Below are 15,424 nucleotides of genomic sequence, written 5' to 3'. Positions count from 1 at the left end.
GAGACTGGAAGTACGGGAAGGGAGAAAACCATAAAGGTCCGACACCTTTTTTTTTTTTTTTTTTGAGAACGAAGTCGATAAACGACGCGCAAGGTCAACTTTGGGGCGCGAACGGCGAAACACGACCGTACCGAGCGCGGACAAAAGAAGACTGGCCGGCACGAGCCGGTTCGGGCGGGAAGACGGCCGCGCATACGCGGTGCGCATCGGCGCGCGAGGACTAGCAAAGGACTTTGCTAGAAAGTGTTCCGATTGGAGGGGCTGCCGTGGACGTCACCCATCAGTGAGAACAAGCAGCCTGCTTGTCCTCAGAGAAATAGGGCTTACACAAAAATAATGGAGGCTTGGCAGCCCCAACAAAAAGATTGTTGTCCCCCTCCCTCACCTATCTATATCTATCTATAGATATCGATACAGATACAGATATATATATATATATAGACATACATACATACCTAAGAGCAATGGTGGGAGACTGGAAGTCGTAATATATCTCCATAGACCCCTTCATGCAACTCTGCTCCTTCTTTCTCCCTCCTACCACTCCCTGCCTTGCACAAGTATTCCTCCTGATCTGTTCTTCCTTCAACTCTCTTGTTTCCCCTGGGGGATGTTTCTGGTCCATGGAAAAGGGAATATTAGACTTAAATTTGTTCAGCCAACACACACAAAAAAGGGCCCCAATGTCTTCCTCTCTCTTGATTAATTTAAGAAAAGAATGTGCCCCCACCCTTAAAAGAGATGACTAGGTTATAGTTAAAAAAAAGGGATGACTATGGTTCCCACTTCTTCCTTCATAATTTTGATTATAAACAGAAAATTGTCTACTCTTGTGAAGCGATTGTTACCCCCTCCCCCTTAACTTCGTGCCCTGTCAATTTACCTCCCATCTATTCAATAACATTCTCCCCTCAACCCCTCCAATTCCTAGCTTATGCCCAAGGACACAGTGAGCAGGAAAAACTTACTTCTTGCTTCTGTTTGGCTCCAGTGTTGCTATGACAACCGTGCTATGTTACATATTGTCATAGCAACATTGGAGCTGAGTGGACAGGAGGAGCAAGAGTCCTCTTGCCTGTTCATTGTGGCCTCATGTCAAGACTGTGGGACTGAAGAGCCTCATACATTTTTCAGCGGTAGCTCAAGGTGAGTTACAATCTAAGTTTGCAATCTGGGTTTACAATCTAAGTTTGCACCTGAGGCAATGGAAGGTTAAGTGACTTGTCCAAGATCACAAAGGACAGCAGTGGGATTTCAACTGGGCTTCCTCAGTTGTCAATCCAGTGCTCTAACCACTAGGATATTCCCCCATATTATTTAAAATTGAGGTGAGGGAGAAGTCTGGTGTTCAACCTATTGGTGAGGGGGTAACTTCCTCTTAAAATCTGAAGCTTTGTGGGTGGGGGAGGTTGCTATTTCCCCAAGGGGGAACTCATCTTTTTAAAACTCAAACAGGTAATCAGGGAATGCAGGCTACAATCACTGAATGGTAAGAGGAGGTATGCTTCTAATCTAAAGAGAAATAAAACCAAGAAAAGACAGAGAAGAGGAAGTCATACCAGGCTCTATTTTAGCTGTTTAGTGTTGATTTTTTAGCGTTAATCAGGCTAAAGTATCCAAAATCTAGCCAGTCAAACTTTGACCAGATAAATTTATTCCAACTTTCAGTAACACTTTTAGTCAGGTAAGTATGGCTAAAATATCTGGCTATAAATAACCAGATAAAATTTATCTTATCTGCTCAACACATTCAGGGCCGTGCCTAGGGTCTCTGGCGTCCCCCTGCAGACTATCAGTTGGTGCGCGTCCCCCCTCCGGACCTGCCTGGCTCCAAGGCGCATAGAAGAGCTGGGCGGTGCCAAAGAGCCAAGCGCTGCTCCCCCAAGCTTCCGTCTGGGGCACGACGGATGAAATGGCTGGGTTTGGCCTGCAAAGGAGGCTCTGAACATACTTCTCAGTCAGCCTGAGCCGCCTCCGCTTCATCCCCGATTCCCCGGCGCTTTAAATTTACCTCACTCCGCCTCCAACATCTGTGCAAGCGTCAGTGAAAGCGCTGCATGTCTGACGGACGTCTCTCCACCAGCCATCCCTTCGCTTGTTTGTTCCCTCTGTGTCCCGCCCTCAAGGAAATGACGTCAGAAGAAGGCAGGACACAGAGGGAACGAACGAGCGAAGGGAAGGCTGGTGGGGAGATGTCAGACAGGCAGCGCTTTCACTGACGCTGCGCAGACGTCGAAGGCGGAGCGAGGTAATTTTAAAGCGCCGGGGAATCGGGGATGGAGCGGAGAAGTAAGGTTTTTTTAAAAAAATACAACTTGACGGTGCGGCACCCTTGAAGGCAGGCGCCCCCCTGCGGCGCTTACCCCGCTTACCGTGTTGGCACGGCCCTAAACACATTTTTAAAATTTTTACCTAAAAGGGGCTAAGAAATTAGTTATGTCACACAGTTCACATTTACAAGAAAAACATATGATAATATTTCTTCCCATCCTTTGGTCTCTTACTCCTTTCACAATCCTTCGCATATTAAAGCGCACCTTAATGAATATAATGACTGGAAGGGCACCACAGCACATGGTGTTCCTGCCTTTCTTTTTTCAACAGTGCCTGTCCTTTCACAAAACCTTTTTATAACGTTAAAATATTTGTAGTATTTGTTTGTTGACTTACCCAGATTGTCTTGAAGAAACTCATACCAAACAAGCCTTCTGTGGGCACATTCTATATGCTACCCAAAATCCACAAACCGGGAAACCCTGGCAGACCAATCATATCAGGTATTGGCACACTCACGGAGGAAACATCTGGATTCGTAGAGAGAATTCTGAAACCTCTCGTGCACAAAACTAACAGCTTCATACCAGTGGCGTAGCTACGTGGGGCCTGAGGGGGCCGGGGCCCCCGCAGATTCACCTCAGGACCCCCCTCCCGGCGAACCCGCCCCCGCCGGCGCCTACCTTTACTTTTGCTGGCGGGGGATCCCACTCCCCGCCAGCCGACGTCTTCTCAGTCCTTCCTGCTCTTCAATTTGTTTGCTGACGTCCTGCACGTAATTGTACGTGCAGGACGTCAGACTCAGAGAACAGTTCTGTTCTCTGAGTCTGACGTCCTGCACGTACAACGTGCAGGACGTCAGCAAACAAATTGAAGAGCAGGAAGCGACTGAGAAGAAGACGTCGGCTGGCGGGGAGTGGGATCCCCCGCCAGCAAAAGTAAAGGTAGGCTGCAGCGGCGGCGGGTTCGCGGCGGGAGGGGGGGGCGGCAATGTCGGCGGTGGGGGGGCGGCGCCGGGGGAGGGCTAAAATGTGCCCCCTCTCCCCGGGCTCTGGACCCCTCCCTCACGGAAGGCTGGCTACGCCCCTGCTTCATACAAGACACCACAGACTTTCTGAATAAATTGAAAATTATCAAGCAATTACCATCAAACACCCTTCTGGTCACGATGGATGTAGAATCACTATACAGCAACATTCCACATGCGGATGGCATAGCCGCATGTGGGAGACTCCTAAAAACATCCACACTGGACCATCAATACTCACCAGAAACTATTACAAAATTAATCAAATTTATTTTAACTCACAACTACTTCTGCTTTAACAATGATATCTATCTACAAATAATGGGCACTACGATGGGCACCAGGACAGCACCCCAATATGCCAACCTTTTTATGGCTGAGCTGGAAGAGACATTTCTGAATACATACCAGACCAAACCTCTAAAATACTACCGGTACATCGATGACATTTTTATGATTTGGACAGAGGGGGAAGAAACTCTGAAACAATTTTACAATTCCTTTAATACATGCCATCCTACAATCAGATTCAAAATTGACTACCACCCAGAAAAGTCAATTTTTTGGACACCACGGTCTCAATCAGTGATGGCTGTATACAAACATCTATATACAAGAAACCCACAGACAGATGCAGCTACCTCCACAACTCCAGCTTCCATCCTTCACATACAAAAAGATCCATTATTTACAGCCAAGCCACAAGATACCACCGTATCTGCTCTGACCCAGGGGATAGAGACAGACACCTTGAAATCCTGACCACATCCTTCAAACAGAAAGGCTACAACCCCAAAATAATCTCCAGGAATATTGCCTGCTCCCTCAAAACACCCAGGGAGAATCTGCTACAGTACAAAGAAAGAAAGCCACAGACAGAATCCCCCTTGTAGTTACATACAACCCAGAACTGGAGAAACTGAGGAAAATCATAAGAGACCTACAGCCCCTACTCCAGGAGGATGAATTACTGAAAGAGATATTCCCATCCCCACCAGTGCTGGCCTTCCGACAGCCACCCAACTTAAAACACAAGCTAATCAGAAGTAAACTCCCAACACAGACTGAAAAAGAAAAGGGCACGTTTCCCTGTAACAGATCCAGCTGCAAGCTATGCCAACACATTTCACAGGACCCCATAGTCATTCACAAAGGAAAAACATTCAACATAAAGGAATCTTTCACATGCTCATCTTCCAATGTGGTATATATCATTCAGTGTAAAAAATGTAACGAAGGATGCTATATTGGAGAAACAGGCCAGATGCTTAAGACAAGATTCAATTTACATAGACACAACATGAAGAAAGCTGGTGCCAGTCAGATTCCCACCCCTGTGGGCCAACACTTTACAGGACCAGGACACTGCACCAGTGATTTCACAGTAAGAATCCTGAAAGGTAACTTTAAAACAATACAGGAACGTAAGACCTTTGATGTCAGAATGATTGAATATTTTGACACCCAACAGACAGGACTTAACAAGGATCTGGGTTTTCTAGCCCACTATAAACCATAAAGTTGTATTTCTCTGTTTATCACTCTCCTCTCAACTACCCACACCCATCCTGTTAGACTATCAATGAAATGAAATGCTTTGATGTACCCATGCATACATCCTACCCACCCCCACCTTGCTAGACTGTCATTGAAATGCTTTGAAGCTTCACTTATATATACTATCAACTAACACATTTGCTTATTTCCGATCTGACAAAGAAGGGCAACCTTCGAAAGCTAATCAAGAAATGTATTAAGTTATGTCCAATAAAAAAGGTATCATCTTATTTTCTTTTCCATGTTTTATTTTGTTTGATTTCTATTGATAACCTTTAAGAGTGGACTAACACGGCTACCACACCTCTCTACTTCTTGAAAGAAAAAAAATAAAACAATGGCAGTCAAAAATATTTCATGTGAAAGATTAGATGAGTGAAAAACAGAATGGATTAGGCATATGGGGAGCCTGAAGAGTAAAAGGTTAAAAATTCTTTTTTTTTTTTTTTAATTTCCTTTTCAAAGCTGAGGTAAAGGGCTCTTTAAAAACAGATGGCAGTCTGTTTTTACATTTTTGCACTGCCTTTTTCCATGGCATTGTGATTGAGAGGATCCTTCCCTACCTCATTTTCTCATTAGAGCTATGGAGAGGGGAAGGCACCATCTCATCTTTTATCTTATGCAGCAGATTGCTTGAACTGCTCCTGGCAAACATATTCCTTTAAAGCTGAAATAGAACAAATACTTGCCTTCGAACTTCATGTTGATATTGTGAACTGGCATTAAAAACTTCAGTCACTTTATCATTCTAAAAGAGAAAAAAAAATCCAAACATGTTTAGCACTAACCAAAATACTTACTGGATTATCAGCTAAATTCTCTGGGATATTCTTCAATTATTCACTCACATATGGACATTTTCAAAGATCTAGATTTATATAAATATTCAATTTCTTTTGTTTCAGTTTCTATGCATTGAACAAATATATCTCTTTCCTAGAAAATAACGGTCAGAAAACTTCTTCTAAATAGTGCCATGCAGCAGAAGAGAGGCTCAAGTAGGTATGGAATATCCATGTAATTTAGAAGGAATAATGGTGTAATGAAAGAAAATCAGAGTATTAAAAAGTTCCCCGACCTGAAAAAGCTTCCATAATGGGCTGATGTACTAAAACCATTGTAAGTGTGCTAAAAGTTAGCATATTTATTTTATTTGAGCTGCACATTAAGGGCCTCTTATCAAGTCACACAACAATGCCAATGAAGCCCATTCAAAGTGAATGGTCTTTGTCGGCATTACTGCATCAGAGACCACTAGCGCAGTTTTATAAAAGAGGCCCTTAACGTGATTAACACGTTAAATGTTTAACATATGTTAATGGCAGGTCTCTCCCCATCACACACACTGATCCAGCATTGTTCCATTTTGCAGGCTCACCTGGGCTGCAAAAATCAGCTGCTGGGTCCTGGGTCAGCCCTGCTGTTGTGGAAAGAGTTCCCAAGGCTGCCAAGTGCTGTGGGGAAGGCAGAGCCGCACACCTGTGACCCAGAAGGAAGTACTACAGCACTTTGGGTCTGGGGCAAGACAGGAGAGACTCAGGGCGGCAGCACTGGGGCCCAGAAGAGGTGGCCAGTTGGAGTTGAAGGCTGCAGCCCTTGCTTGTGGACTGCATTCTCTCTTACTTGCCCCTCTCGGCCCTCTAACCTTGCCTTTAGTGCTGCAGCTGCTTCTTTCACTTGCCCAAAGCCTCTCTGTAGCATCCTGCCTTTTCCAAGCAGGCTGTTACAGAGAGAAATTTTGGGCAGGTGAAAGGCAGTACTAAAGGCAAGGTTGGAGGGCCGAGAGGGGCAGGTAGAAGGAGAAAGAGAACATAGAGCACAGGGGGCAAGGGATCAGGAATGCAGAAAAACATACTGGGGAGGTTAGGGAGAGAATGGGAATCACAAGAGGGCGGGTTCAGGAGCAAAGGAAAATCTGCCAAGGGAGAAAAGGAGAGAAACGGCGACCGTGGGGGGGGGGGGGGGGGGGGGGGGTTTAGGAGCTAGGGGAAGATTTGCCAAGAAAAGAGGGAGAATGAGAACCACAGCTGGGGGGGGGGGGGGGGGGGCTGGAAGGTGGGTTCAGGAGTGCAATAAGATTTGCCAAAAATAGGGGATGGAAAAAACAAGGAAGATGGTGACTGTGGAGGGGAGAAATGGTGATCATGGAATGGAGAGGAAGGGAGGGGAGGAGAGAAATTGTGATCATGGAATGGAGGGGAGGAGAGAAGAGGGAAGAGAAGAAAGAAAGCATGAGCCAGTGCCCAAGAAGGGGAAGGAAAGAAGAGAGAAGAGAAACAGGAGGAGATGGTATCCATGAATAGAGGGGAAGGGAGGAGATGGTGCCCATGAATGGGAGGGGAAGGCAAGACAGAAAGAAGGAGATGATGCCTATGAATGGAAGGGAAGACAGAAAGGAGGAGATGATGAACATGGAGGGGGAAGGGAAGAGATGGAAACTAGACAGCTTTGAAAAGGAGGAAGATAAATGGATGAAGAATGTGAAAGATGGATATAGGGCAGGATGAGGAGGAGGGAAAAAAAAAAGAAGGAATAGTGAATAGACAAGAGACCCTGGAAACAGAGTTCAGCATGCTGGGAGCACAGGGAAGCATAACCAGAGACTGGGAACGAGATAATTAGAAAGATAAAATCACCAGACAACAGGAGTAAAATAAATGATTTTATTTTTAGTTTCATAATTGAAATAGGTCAATTTTGAGAATTTACATCTGGTACCTATATACTGCTCTGTATAAGAGAAAACGTGAGGGGTGCTTTATGCAATTAATCATGCATTTAAAATTTTTAATTGATATACAGCCCTAATTTTTATACATGCAACATGAGATGTTCCTGCATATTGTTTGAGGCACAATTCTTAACCCAGTAGTTCTTAAGCTAGTCAGGTTTTCAGGATACCCACAAATTTTAGAACAAGGACAGTGCTGGGCAGACTTCTACGGTCTATGCCCTGAAAATGGCAAGGACAAATCAAGACAAGGTATGCATGGAAAAGTTAAGACATACCTGATAATTTTCTTTCCTTTAGTCACAGCAGATGAATCCAGGAACTGGTGGGTTGTATCCGTCTACCAGCAGGTGGAGATAGAGAACACTAAAAGAACAGGCAGTTACCCTCTGTGTACTGGTCCTTCTCCCTTTAGTATAGCACCAATCCCAAAGCAGAGAAAAGAACAGGAACATCACATAACTCACAACAAAAGAAAACACCCTCAACCGGAGTGAACAATACTCAAACTGAGTAACTAACGGCATTGCCTAACACAGATTCTGCTGAAAATGAACACAGACTGCAACAGGGAGGGATCCTGGATTCATCTGCTGCGACTAAAGGAAAGAAAATTATCAGGTATGTCTTAATTTTTCCTTCCTTAGTTTCAGCAGCAGATGAATCCAGGAACTGGTGGGATGTACCCAAGCAGTCCCTAAACTGGGCGGGAAGTTGCAGCTCCCTGAGAGAGAACTGCCGCCTCATCCAAACAATAATGTTTAGCAAAAGAAAGACGCGCGCCGCCCACGTCGTCGCCCAACAGATCTCGAGAACCGAAAACAGGCTCGTCTCCACCCAAGAAGAAGACTGAGTCCGATTGGAGGAGACTTCCCCGACAGAAGATAAACTAAAACAATAGTCTCTTTGAGCCATCGCGCCACCGTGGCCTTAGAAGCCGCAAACCCCTATTGCGGCCTGGCAAAAACAACGAACAAGTGATCAGAACACCGAAACTCATTCGACATCTGAAGTACTGCCAACGAATGTGCCGGACATCCAAAAGGCGCAATCGCTGAAAAGGATCCAGACAATCCTCTTTCCGGAAAGAGGGTAGAAAAAGCGGCTGATTCAAATGAAACACCGACACCACCTTAGGAAGAAACGAAGGAACCGTACAAACCATAACCCCGGATTCCGAAAACTGTAAAAAAGGATCCTGACATGACAGGGCCTGAATCTCAGACACCATCCGGGCCGACTCCAGAGCCACAAAACACTGCTTTAAGTGTAAGATCCTTTTCAGACGCCTGCCGAAGAGGTTCAAAGGGCGCCGACTGCAACGCATGCAACACCAGCTTCAAACTCCACATAGGACATGGACAACACACTGGCGGCCGAAGCTTCAAGACTCCCTGCAAGAATCGTACCACATCCGGGTGAGCCGCAATCGACGCACCCGCTACCCAGCCTCTGAAACACGCCAGTGCTGTCACCTGTACCCGCACAGAATTGTAAGCCAGTCCTTTTTGCAAACCTTCCTGCAAGAACACCAACATCTGGGACACGGAAGCCCGCATAGGCGACCATACACGAGCGTCACACCACACTTAAAACACGTCAACCCGAGCGTAAGCTGTAGTCGTAGACCGCTTGTGAGCCCTCAGCAAAGTAGCTATCACTTCCTACAAATAACCTTTCCTCCTTAACTTTGCCCTCTCAAGAGCCAAGCCGTAAGACCAAAGTGGCAAGGATCTTCCATAGCCACTGGACCCTGATGCAGAAGGTCTGGAAGAAACGGAAGCCGGAACGGATCCTCGACCAGAAGCCGCCTCAAATCCGCATACCACGGATGCCGTGGCCAATCCGGAGCCACCAGAATCACAAGACCTGAGTGAAGGCGAATCCACTGAAGCACTCGACTGTTCAATGGCCAGGGGGAAACATATAGAGAAGCGTGGAAGGTGGCCACGATTGACAGAGGGCATCTATCCCCTCTGCTCCGCGCTCTCGTCTTCTGCTGAAGAATCGCACTACTTTGGAGTTGAAACTGGACGCCATGAGATCTATCCCTGGAATGCCCCACTTGCTGCAAATCTGCTGAAAAGCTTCCGTAGCCAACTTCCATTCCGCGGGATCTAGAGCGTGATGACTGAGAAAATCCATGTGTACATTGTCCATACCGGCGATGCGGGCCGCAGATAAGAGAAGATGAATCTCTGCCCAAGCCAGAATGACAGCGGCCTCGACCGACAAGGGCCTGTTCCGTGTGCCGCCCTGACGATTGATATAAGCCACTACTGTCGTATTGTCCGACAGGACCCTCACCCTCAGAAAGCCTTCCAGAGCTTCGTGAAACGCTAGAAGGGCTAGCCGTACCGCCCTCAGCTCCAGACGATTGATGGACTACGTGGACTCCTCCACCGACCAGCGGCCCTGCACGCAATGATGTAGACAGTGAGCCCCCCATCCCGAAAGACTGGCATCCATAGTCACTATCACCCATTGCGGAAAAGCAAGGGGCATCCCCCGCCTGAGATGGACGTCGGAAAGCCACTAAGCTAAGCTGGCCTTGGCCGACAGAGTCCAAGGCAACCAGCACCGATATTCCAGAGATGTCGGAGACCAACGACTGAGTAGGGCTTGCTGCAGCGGCCTCATGTGAGTCCTCACCCACAGAATCACTTCCAATGTAGCCGCCATAAGTCCCAGCACCTGTACGTAATCCCACCCCGGAGGCAGCCCCAACAACCTTCGCATCTGCAATTGTAACTTTAGACGTCTGCTGTTGGGAAGAAAAACGCACCCCAGATCCGTGTTGAAATTCCCAAATAATCAAGAGACTGAGAGGGAGTTAGATGGCTCTTTGGGAAATTGACAACCCAACCCAGGGATTGTAACACTTCTATCACCCAAGACGTGGCCGCCCGACTCTCCACCTCTGAGTCCGCTCGGATCAGCCAATCGTCCAGATAAGGATGGACTCTTGACTCCCTCTTTCCACAAAAATGCCGCCACCATCACCTTAGAAAAGGTGCGAGGCGCCGTGGCCAGCCCAAACGGCAAGGCGCGGCAAACCGGCAGAAATCTTTGATGAGGAGGCCAAATTGAGATATGAAGATACGCCTCCTTGAGGTCCAACGAGGTGAGGAACTCCCCAGGCTGCACTGCCGCTATCACCGACCGCAGAGTCTCCATGCGGAAGTGCCAAACTGACAAGAGACTAGTTCACCTTCTGTAAATCAAGCACCGGCCGAAAGGACCCTTCTTTCCAGGCTACCATGAAATAAATGGCATAGCGACCTTCCCGAAGCTCGGACTGAGGCACAGAAACTACCGCTAACTCCAAAGAGAGAACAAAGTTTCTGCCACCGCTTTCCGCTTCCCTACTGTAGTGCAGCGGGACTCCAAAAAGGCGTCCTTGATTGGAGCCAGCAATTCCAACTTGTAACCGTGCTCTATCAGATCGAGGTCTGACGTGATCTTGGCCCACTCCCCCAGAAACAGGGTCAAATGACCTCCAATGCAAGGAGTGGAAGAGTAGACCGGAACCCCGTCATTGGGAAGCTTGGTTAGCGCCTCCCTGTCGCTGAACAGAACCAGCTGCCCTTTTGTCTGGACGAAAGGAACGCTGCTGAAATCTGGAACGCTGAAAAGGAGCAGAGGCCCTACCAGGGCGATAATGCCATGCCTCCCGAAACCTCGGTCTCGTCGTAGAAGTTCGAGGCCCGGATTTGGGTCTGTCCTCCGGCAGACGCTGAGTCTTGGAATCTCCCAAATCTTTAACAATCTTTTCCAAATCATCTCCGAACAGCAGCTTACCCCTAAAGGGCAACTTTGTGAGCCGCTGCTTTGAAGCCATATCAACTGCCCAGTGGCGCAGCCATAGCAGCCGCCGAGCAGAGACCGCCAGAGACATCTGCTTAGCCGAGGCTCTAACCAAATCGTAAAGAGCATCAGCCAAATACGCAAGACCTGACTCCATAAGAGGGGCAACCTCTGCCAATGGAGCCGAGGCCTCCAACTCCTACTGCACAGCCTGTTGTAGCCAAGACAAACAGGCCCGGGCCGCATACAAACTACAAACTGAGGCCTGCAGAGTCAAGGCCGACACCTCGAAGGCACGCTTTAGGGATGCCTCCAAACGGCGATCCTGCATGTCTTTGAGGGCAACGCCCCCCTCCACTGGAAGAGTGGTCTTCTTGGTGACCGCCGTCACCAGGGAATCTACCTTCGGAAAAGCGAAGAGGCTCAAATGAGACTCCCCCACCGGATAAAGGCGAACCATAGTGCGAGCTACCTTTAGGTTCCCCTCAGGCTCCGACCACTGGTCCGAAATGAGCTCCTGAATAGCTTCATGGACCGGAAAGTCTCGAGTCGGCTTCCTAGTGCTAGCCATTTTAACATTCACTGCTGCCGCAGCCACTGCTTCAGAATCTTGAATATTCCACGCCCACAAGGACTCTGAAATGAGGGAAGGCAACTCATCTCTATGAAAAATTCGTACCACCTTAGTGTCATCCTGTTCCTCCTGAACAAGTTCAAGATCTCCGAGTCCCGAGTTTGATGACTCTTGGGTGGACCCTCAGGCCCCCTCAATTAGAAAAGGCTGTGGCCCCAGCAAAGCCACTGATCCCGACTCAGACCCTGACCCCAGCCTCCTGCGCTTCAGCGACGGCGGGGCCTCAGAAAATGATGACGCTGCTCCAATTCCCAAACCTGACCCCACCTGGTCTGAAGGGAGCGAAGACTGCAGGGGAGACACCAAAACACCCGGAGAGGCCTTTTTTAATAAAAATGCCTGGTGCATAAGCAAAATAAACTCGGGGGAAAACGGGTCTCCCTGCCCCCGAGTTGGCACCGTCTCCGATGCTACTGGCCCCCGAGACTCTCGTGGTAACTGGCTGCCCTCTGCCAGCCTTTTCACCACTACCGTGCGCTCCTCTGCCTCCGGGGCCGCGCTGGAAGCGTCCCCCACCGAATCTAAAATGAGCTGCGGAGTGCGAGAAACCGCATCGGAGATCACCGCTGCCCCCGACTCCTCCATACAGCCGGCGCTGCAGAGTCCCGCTACGCCGCACCTTTTCCCAAAGCGCGAACAGCACTTGGCAGTCTCAGCTGCCATGACCGGCAATGCTGACGGCTCGTGCGAACGCGGGGACCGGCAGAGAAATAAACAGCACTCACCCTTTCAACGAGGGCGGCAAAGCCCGTCCCCGAGGAGCTGCCAAACGGCTTCCCAATCCTCCAGCAGCCGGTCCAAAGAGCTTCAGGTCTGGGAATGTGCTGCAGCTGCTGCCTGAGTGCCGAGTTTGTTCTAATCTGTTTTTTTTCTTTTACTGTGAGCCAAAATTCAGACAGACACAGAATCCACAGCACAGCAAACGACTGGGAGCAGGGGAAACAAGGGGAAGGCAGGGACCTGAAAAAACAAGTATGCCTTTAAAGTGGGCATCACCAGCCACACACCCCAGCTCAACTGGCACCCCAGGAGCCCCCTAAACACAGGCAATCTAGGAGCTGGCAAGCTCCGTCCACCACCTGCTGGAGGTAAAGTTATACTGAAGGGAGAAGGACCGGTACACAGAGGGTCACTGCCCGTTCTTTTAGTGTTCTCTGTCTCCACCTGCTGGTAGACGGATACAACCCACAAGTTCCTGGATTCATCTGCTGCTGAAGCTAAGGAAATGAAGTATCACATACCCGTGGCGTAGCCACGGGTGGGCAGGGGCCCACCCAGTTTTGCTTCAGGCCCTTCTAGTGACAGCGCACATCATTAGTGTAGCTGGAGGGGCTGCTGACGAATCCTCTCTAACGTTTCCTCCCCTGTCAGTCTCGTTCCTGGAGCAGTCAGCAGCACGTTTTCAGCTGCTGACACTGGCACTCTCCCCCCCCCCCACCCCCCTTGCGCATGCTCAGTACAATTGGCATCCCTGTGCATGTGTGCAAGGGGCATGCTGGTTGAACAAAGCATGCGTGGAAGCCTGGAGTGGGGCAGTGTTGGTGTTGGCGGATGCAAATGGGCTGCTAACAGCCACGAGGATAAGACTGCTTGGGATTCTTCAGCTGGCGGGGCCCGGGAATCCCTGCCAGTCAAGGTATTTATTTTTAGTGCTGCAGGGGCGGGTGAGTAGCAGGCAGAGAGGAAATGTGGGTCATGACCACCTGGTTCATTCCCTGACCCACCCAATAACTGAAGTCAGGCTACGCTACTGCCACATACCATATGTAATGACTTATAAAGTTCCAAAGGTAACTATGGAACTTTGTAAGTCTGAGTGCTTTGAAAATACGCTTCTTAGTAATATACAAGATATAGATTTGCATACAATGGGAGGTAGCACATGCATATTTATCTCACACATATTCACTGTAGATATCCCGAAAACCTGATTGGATTGAGAACTCCTGGCTTGAAGGTATGTTCTACAGTTATTATTATTTATTTTACAGTGCTTATATCCCACAATTTCCTACCTCTGGTAGGCTCAATGTGGCTTACAACATTTGAATAACAAATAGACAGGGTACAGTGAATGGAAAGAGGGAAGCAGGGCAAAGAGGTAAGGATAAAGAAATGGGCAGTCCATAATAGCAGCGCCAGTCCATAATGGCAGCGTCCTGAGGTTAGTGGGGTTGGACTGGATCTTTGGGGTATGCTTGCTCAAATAAGCAGGTCTTAAGCGACTTCCTAAAAGTCAGACACTTTGGATTATGACATGCGTTATGCATTTCATGATTTTAAAGGATACGTAAAGTGCATTAAGTTATGTGTGTGTTACTTCCAGGTTTCCCGGTATTATATAAGGACAGCTTGTTCCCTTAATAGTGCTTTTAATGAATGTGATATGCCATATATCATTCAACACTAACAATTCAATTTATCGCAACACCATATTCTTCTGGACCTTACTGGCAACTTTTTCACATGGACCACTCAATCCACGGTTTGCCTGTTTCCTCATCAGTCGCTGTTAATTAATTACCATTTATAACCCTTCATAGTACTACCAAAACTTTAAAATAAATTCTCTCTCTTACATTTTATATCTGAGCTCAACACCACTTATCTTAATTCTCTGATGGACCTGCTGCCAATATAAAAAGTAAAAAGTGAGGAGAATAGTTGAGGATACCAAAAACGTATATGTTTATTCACATAAAAAAACAATTGTACGTATAAAATATAAAACGGACCCGACACGGCCGTGTTTCGGCCCTAAGGCCTGCCTCAGGGGTCTTTGCAACCTTGGAAGATGTTTCTCAGATGTCTTTACAATTCGTAGACATCTCTCTGGAGAGAAGCATCATTTGAACGTTGTGCTTTTTAGTACATTTCTTATATATATGTTTTTTTTTAAAAGAGAGGAGTACATAGATCTTAAGAGATTATCGTCCTGATATTTTCCTTGGAATATACATTCTGAGAAACATCTTCCGAGGTTGCAAAGACCCCTGAGGCAGGCCTTAGGGCCGAAACACGGCCGTGTCGGGTCCGTTTTATATTTTATACATACAATTGTTTTTTTATGTGAATAAACATATACGTTTTTGGTATCCTCAACTATTCTCCTCACTTTTTACTTTTTATCTCACGGTTTCGTGAGGGTTTTCACCTCCTTTTTGCTTTTGTTGCCTGCTGCCAATATGCCATATCTTTTAATGAGCCCCCACAATGGAATGTGTTAGGTTGGAATGTGTATTTGATTAAATGAATGGGAGACATCCCCTTATGTTGCCTGAACTTGAGCTATTATGAGAGACATACTTTAGGTTATGTTAGTGATTATGCATCTTAGCTTCCTTCAAAGTTTTGACCTACAATATAGGCACTACGAATATCATGATATTGGGTA

At 47.5% G+C, this 15,424-nt stretch overlaps 1 protein-coding gene across 1 annotated transcript in view; it reads right to left on the bottom strand.

The window, feature by feature from the left end:
* SWT1 (SWT1 RNA endoribonuclease homolog) overlaps window positions 1–15,424 on the bottom strand; it is a 391,485-nt gene that overhangs the window by 316,972 nt on the left and 59,089 nt on the right. The window contains exon 5 of the mRNA XM_030205715.1: window positions 5,548–5,606. Coding sequence (XP_030061575.1) covers window positions 5,548–5,606 — 59 coding nt within the window. The remainder of the gene's footprint in view (window positions 1–5,547; window positions 5,607–15,424) is intronic.

Source organism: Microcaecilia unicolor, chromosome 6, assembly GCF_901765095.1.
Source record: "Microcaecilia unicolor chromosome 6, aMicUni1.1, whole genome shotgun sequence".
NCBI lineage: Eukaryota > Metazoa > Chordata > Amphibia > Gymnophiona > Siphonopidae > Microcaecilia > Microcaecilia unicolor.
Note: the sequence above shows the minus strand (reverse complement) of the source record. Positions and strands in the feature narration are given on the sequence as shown.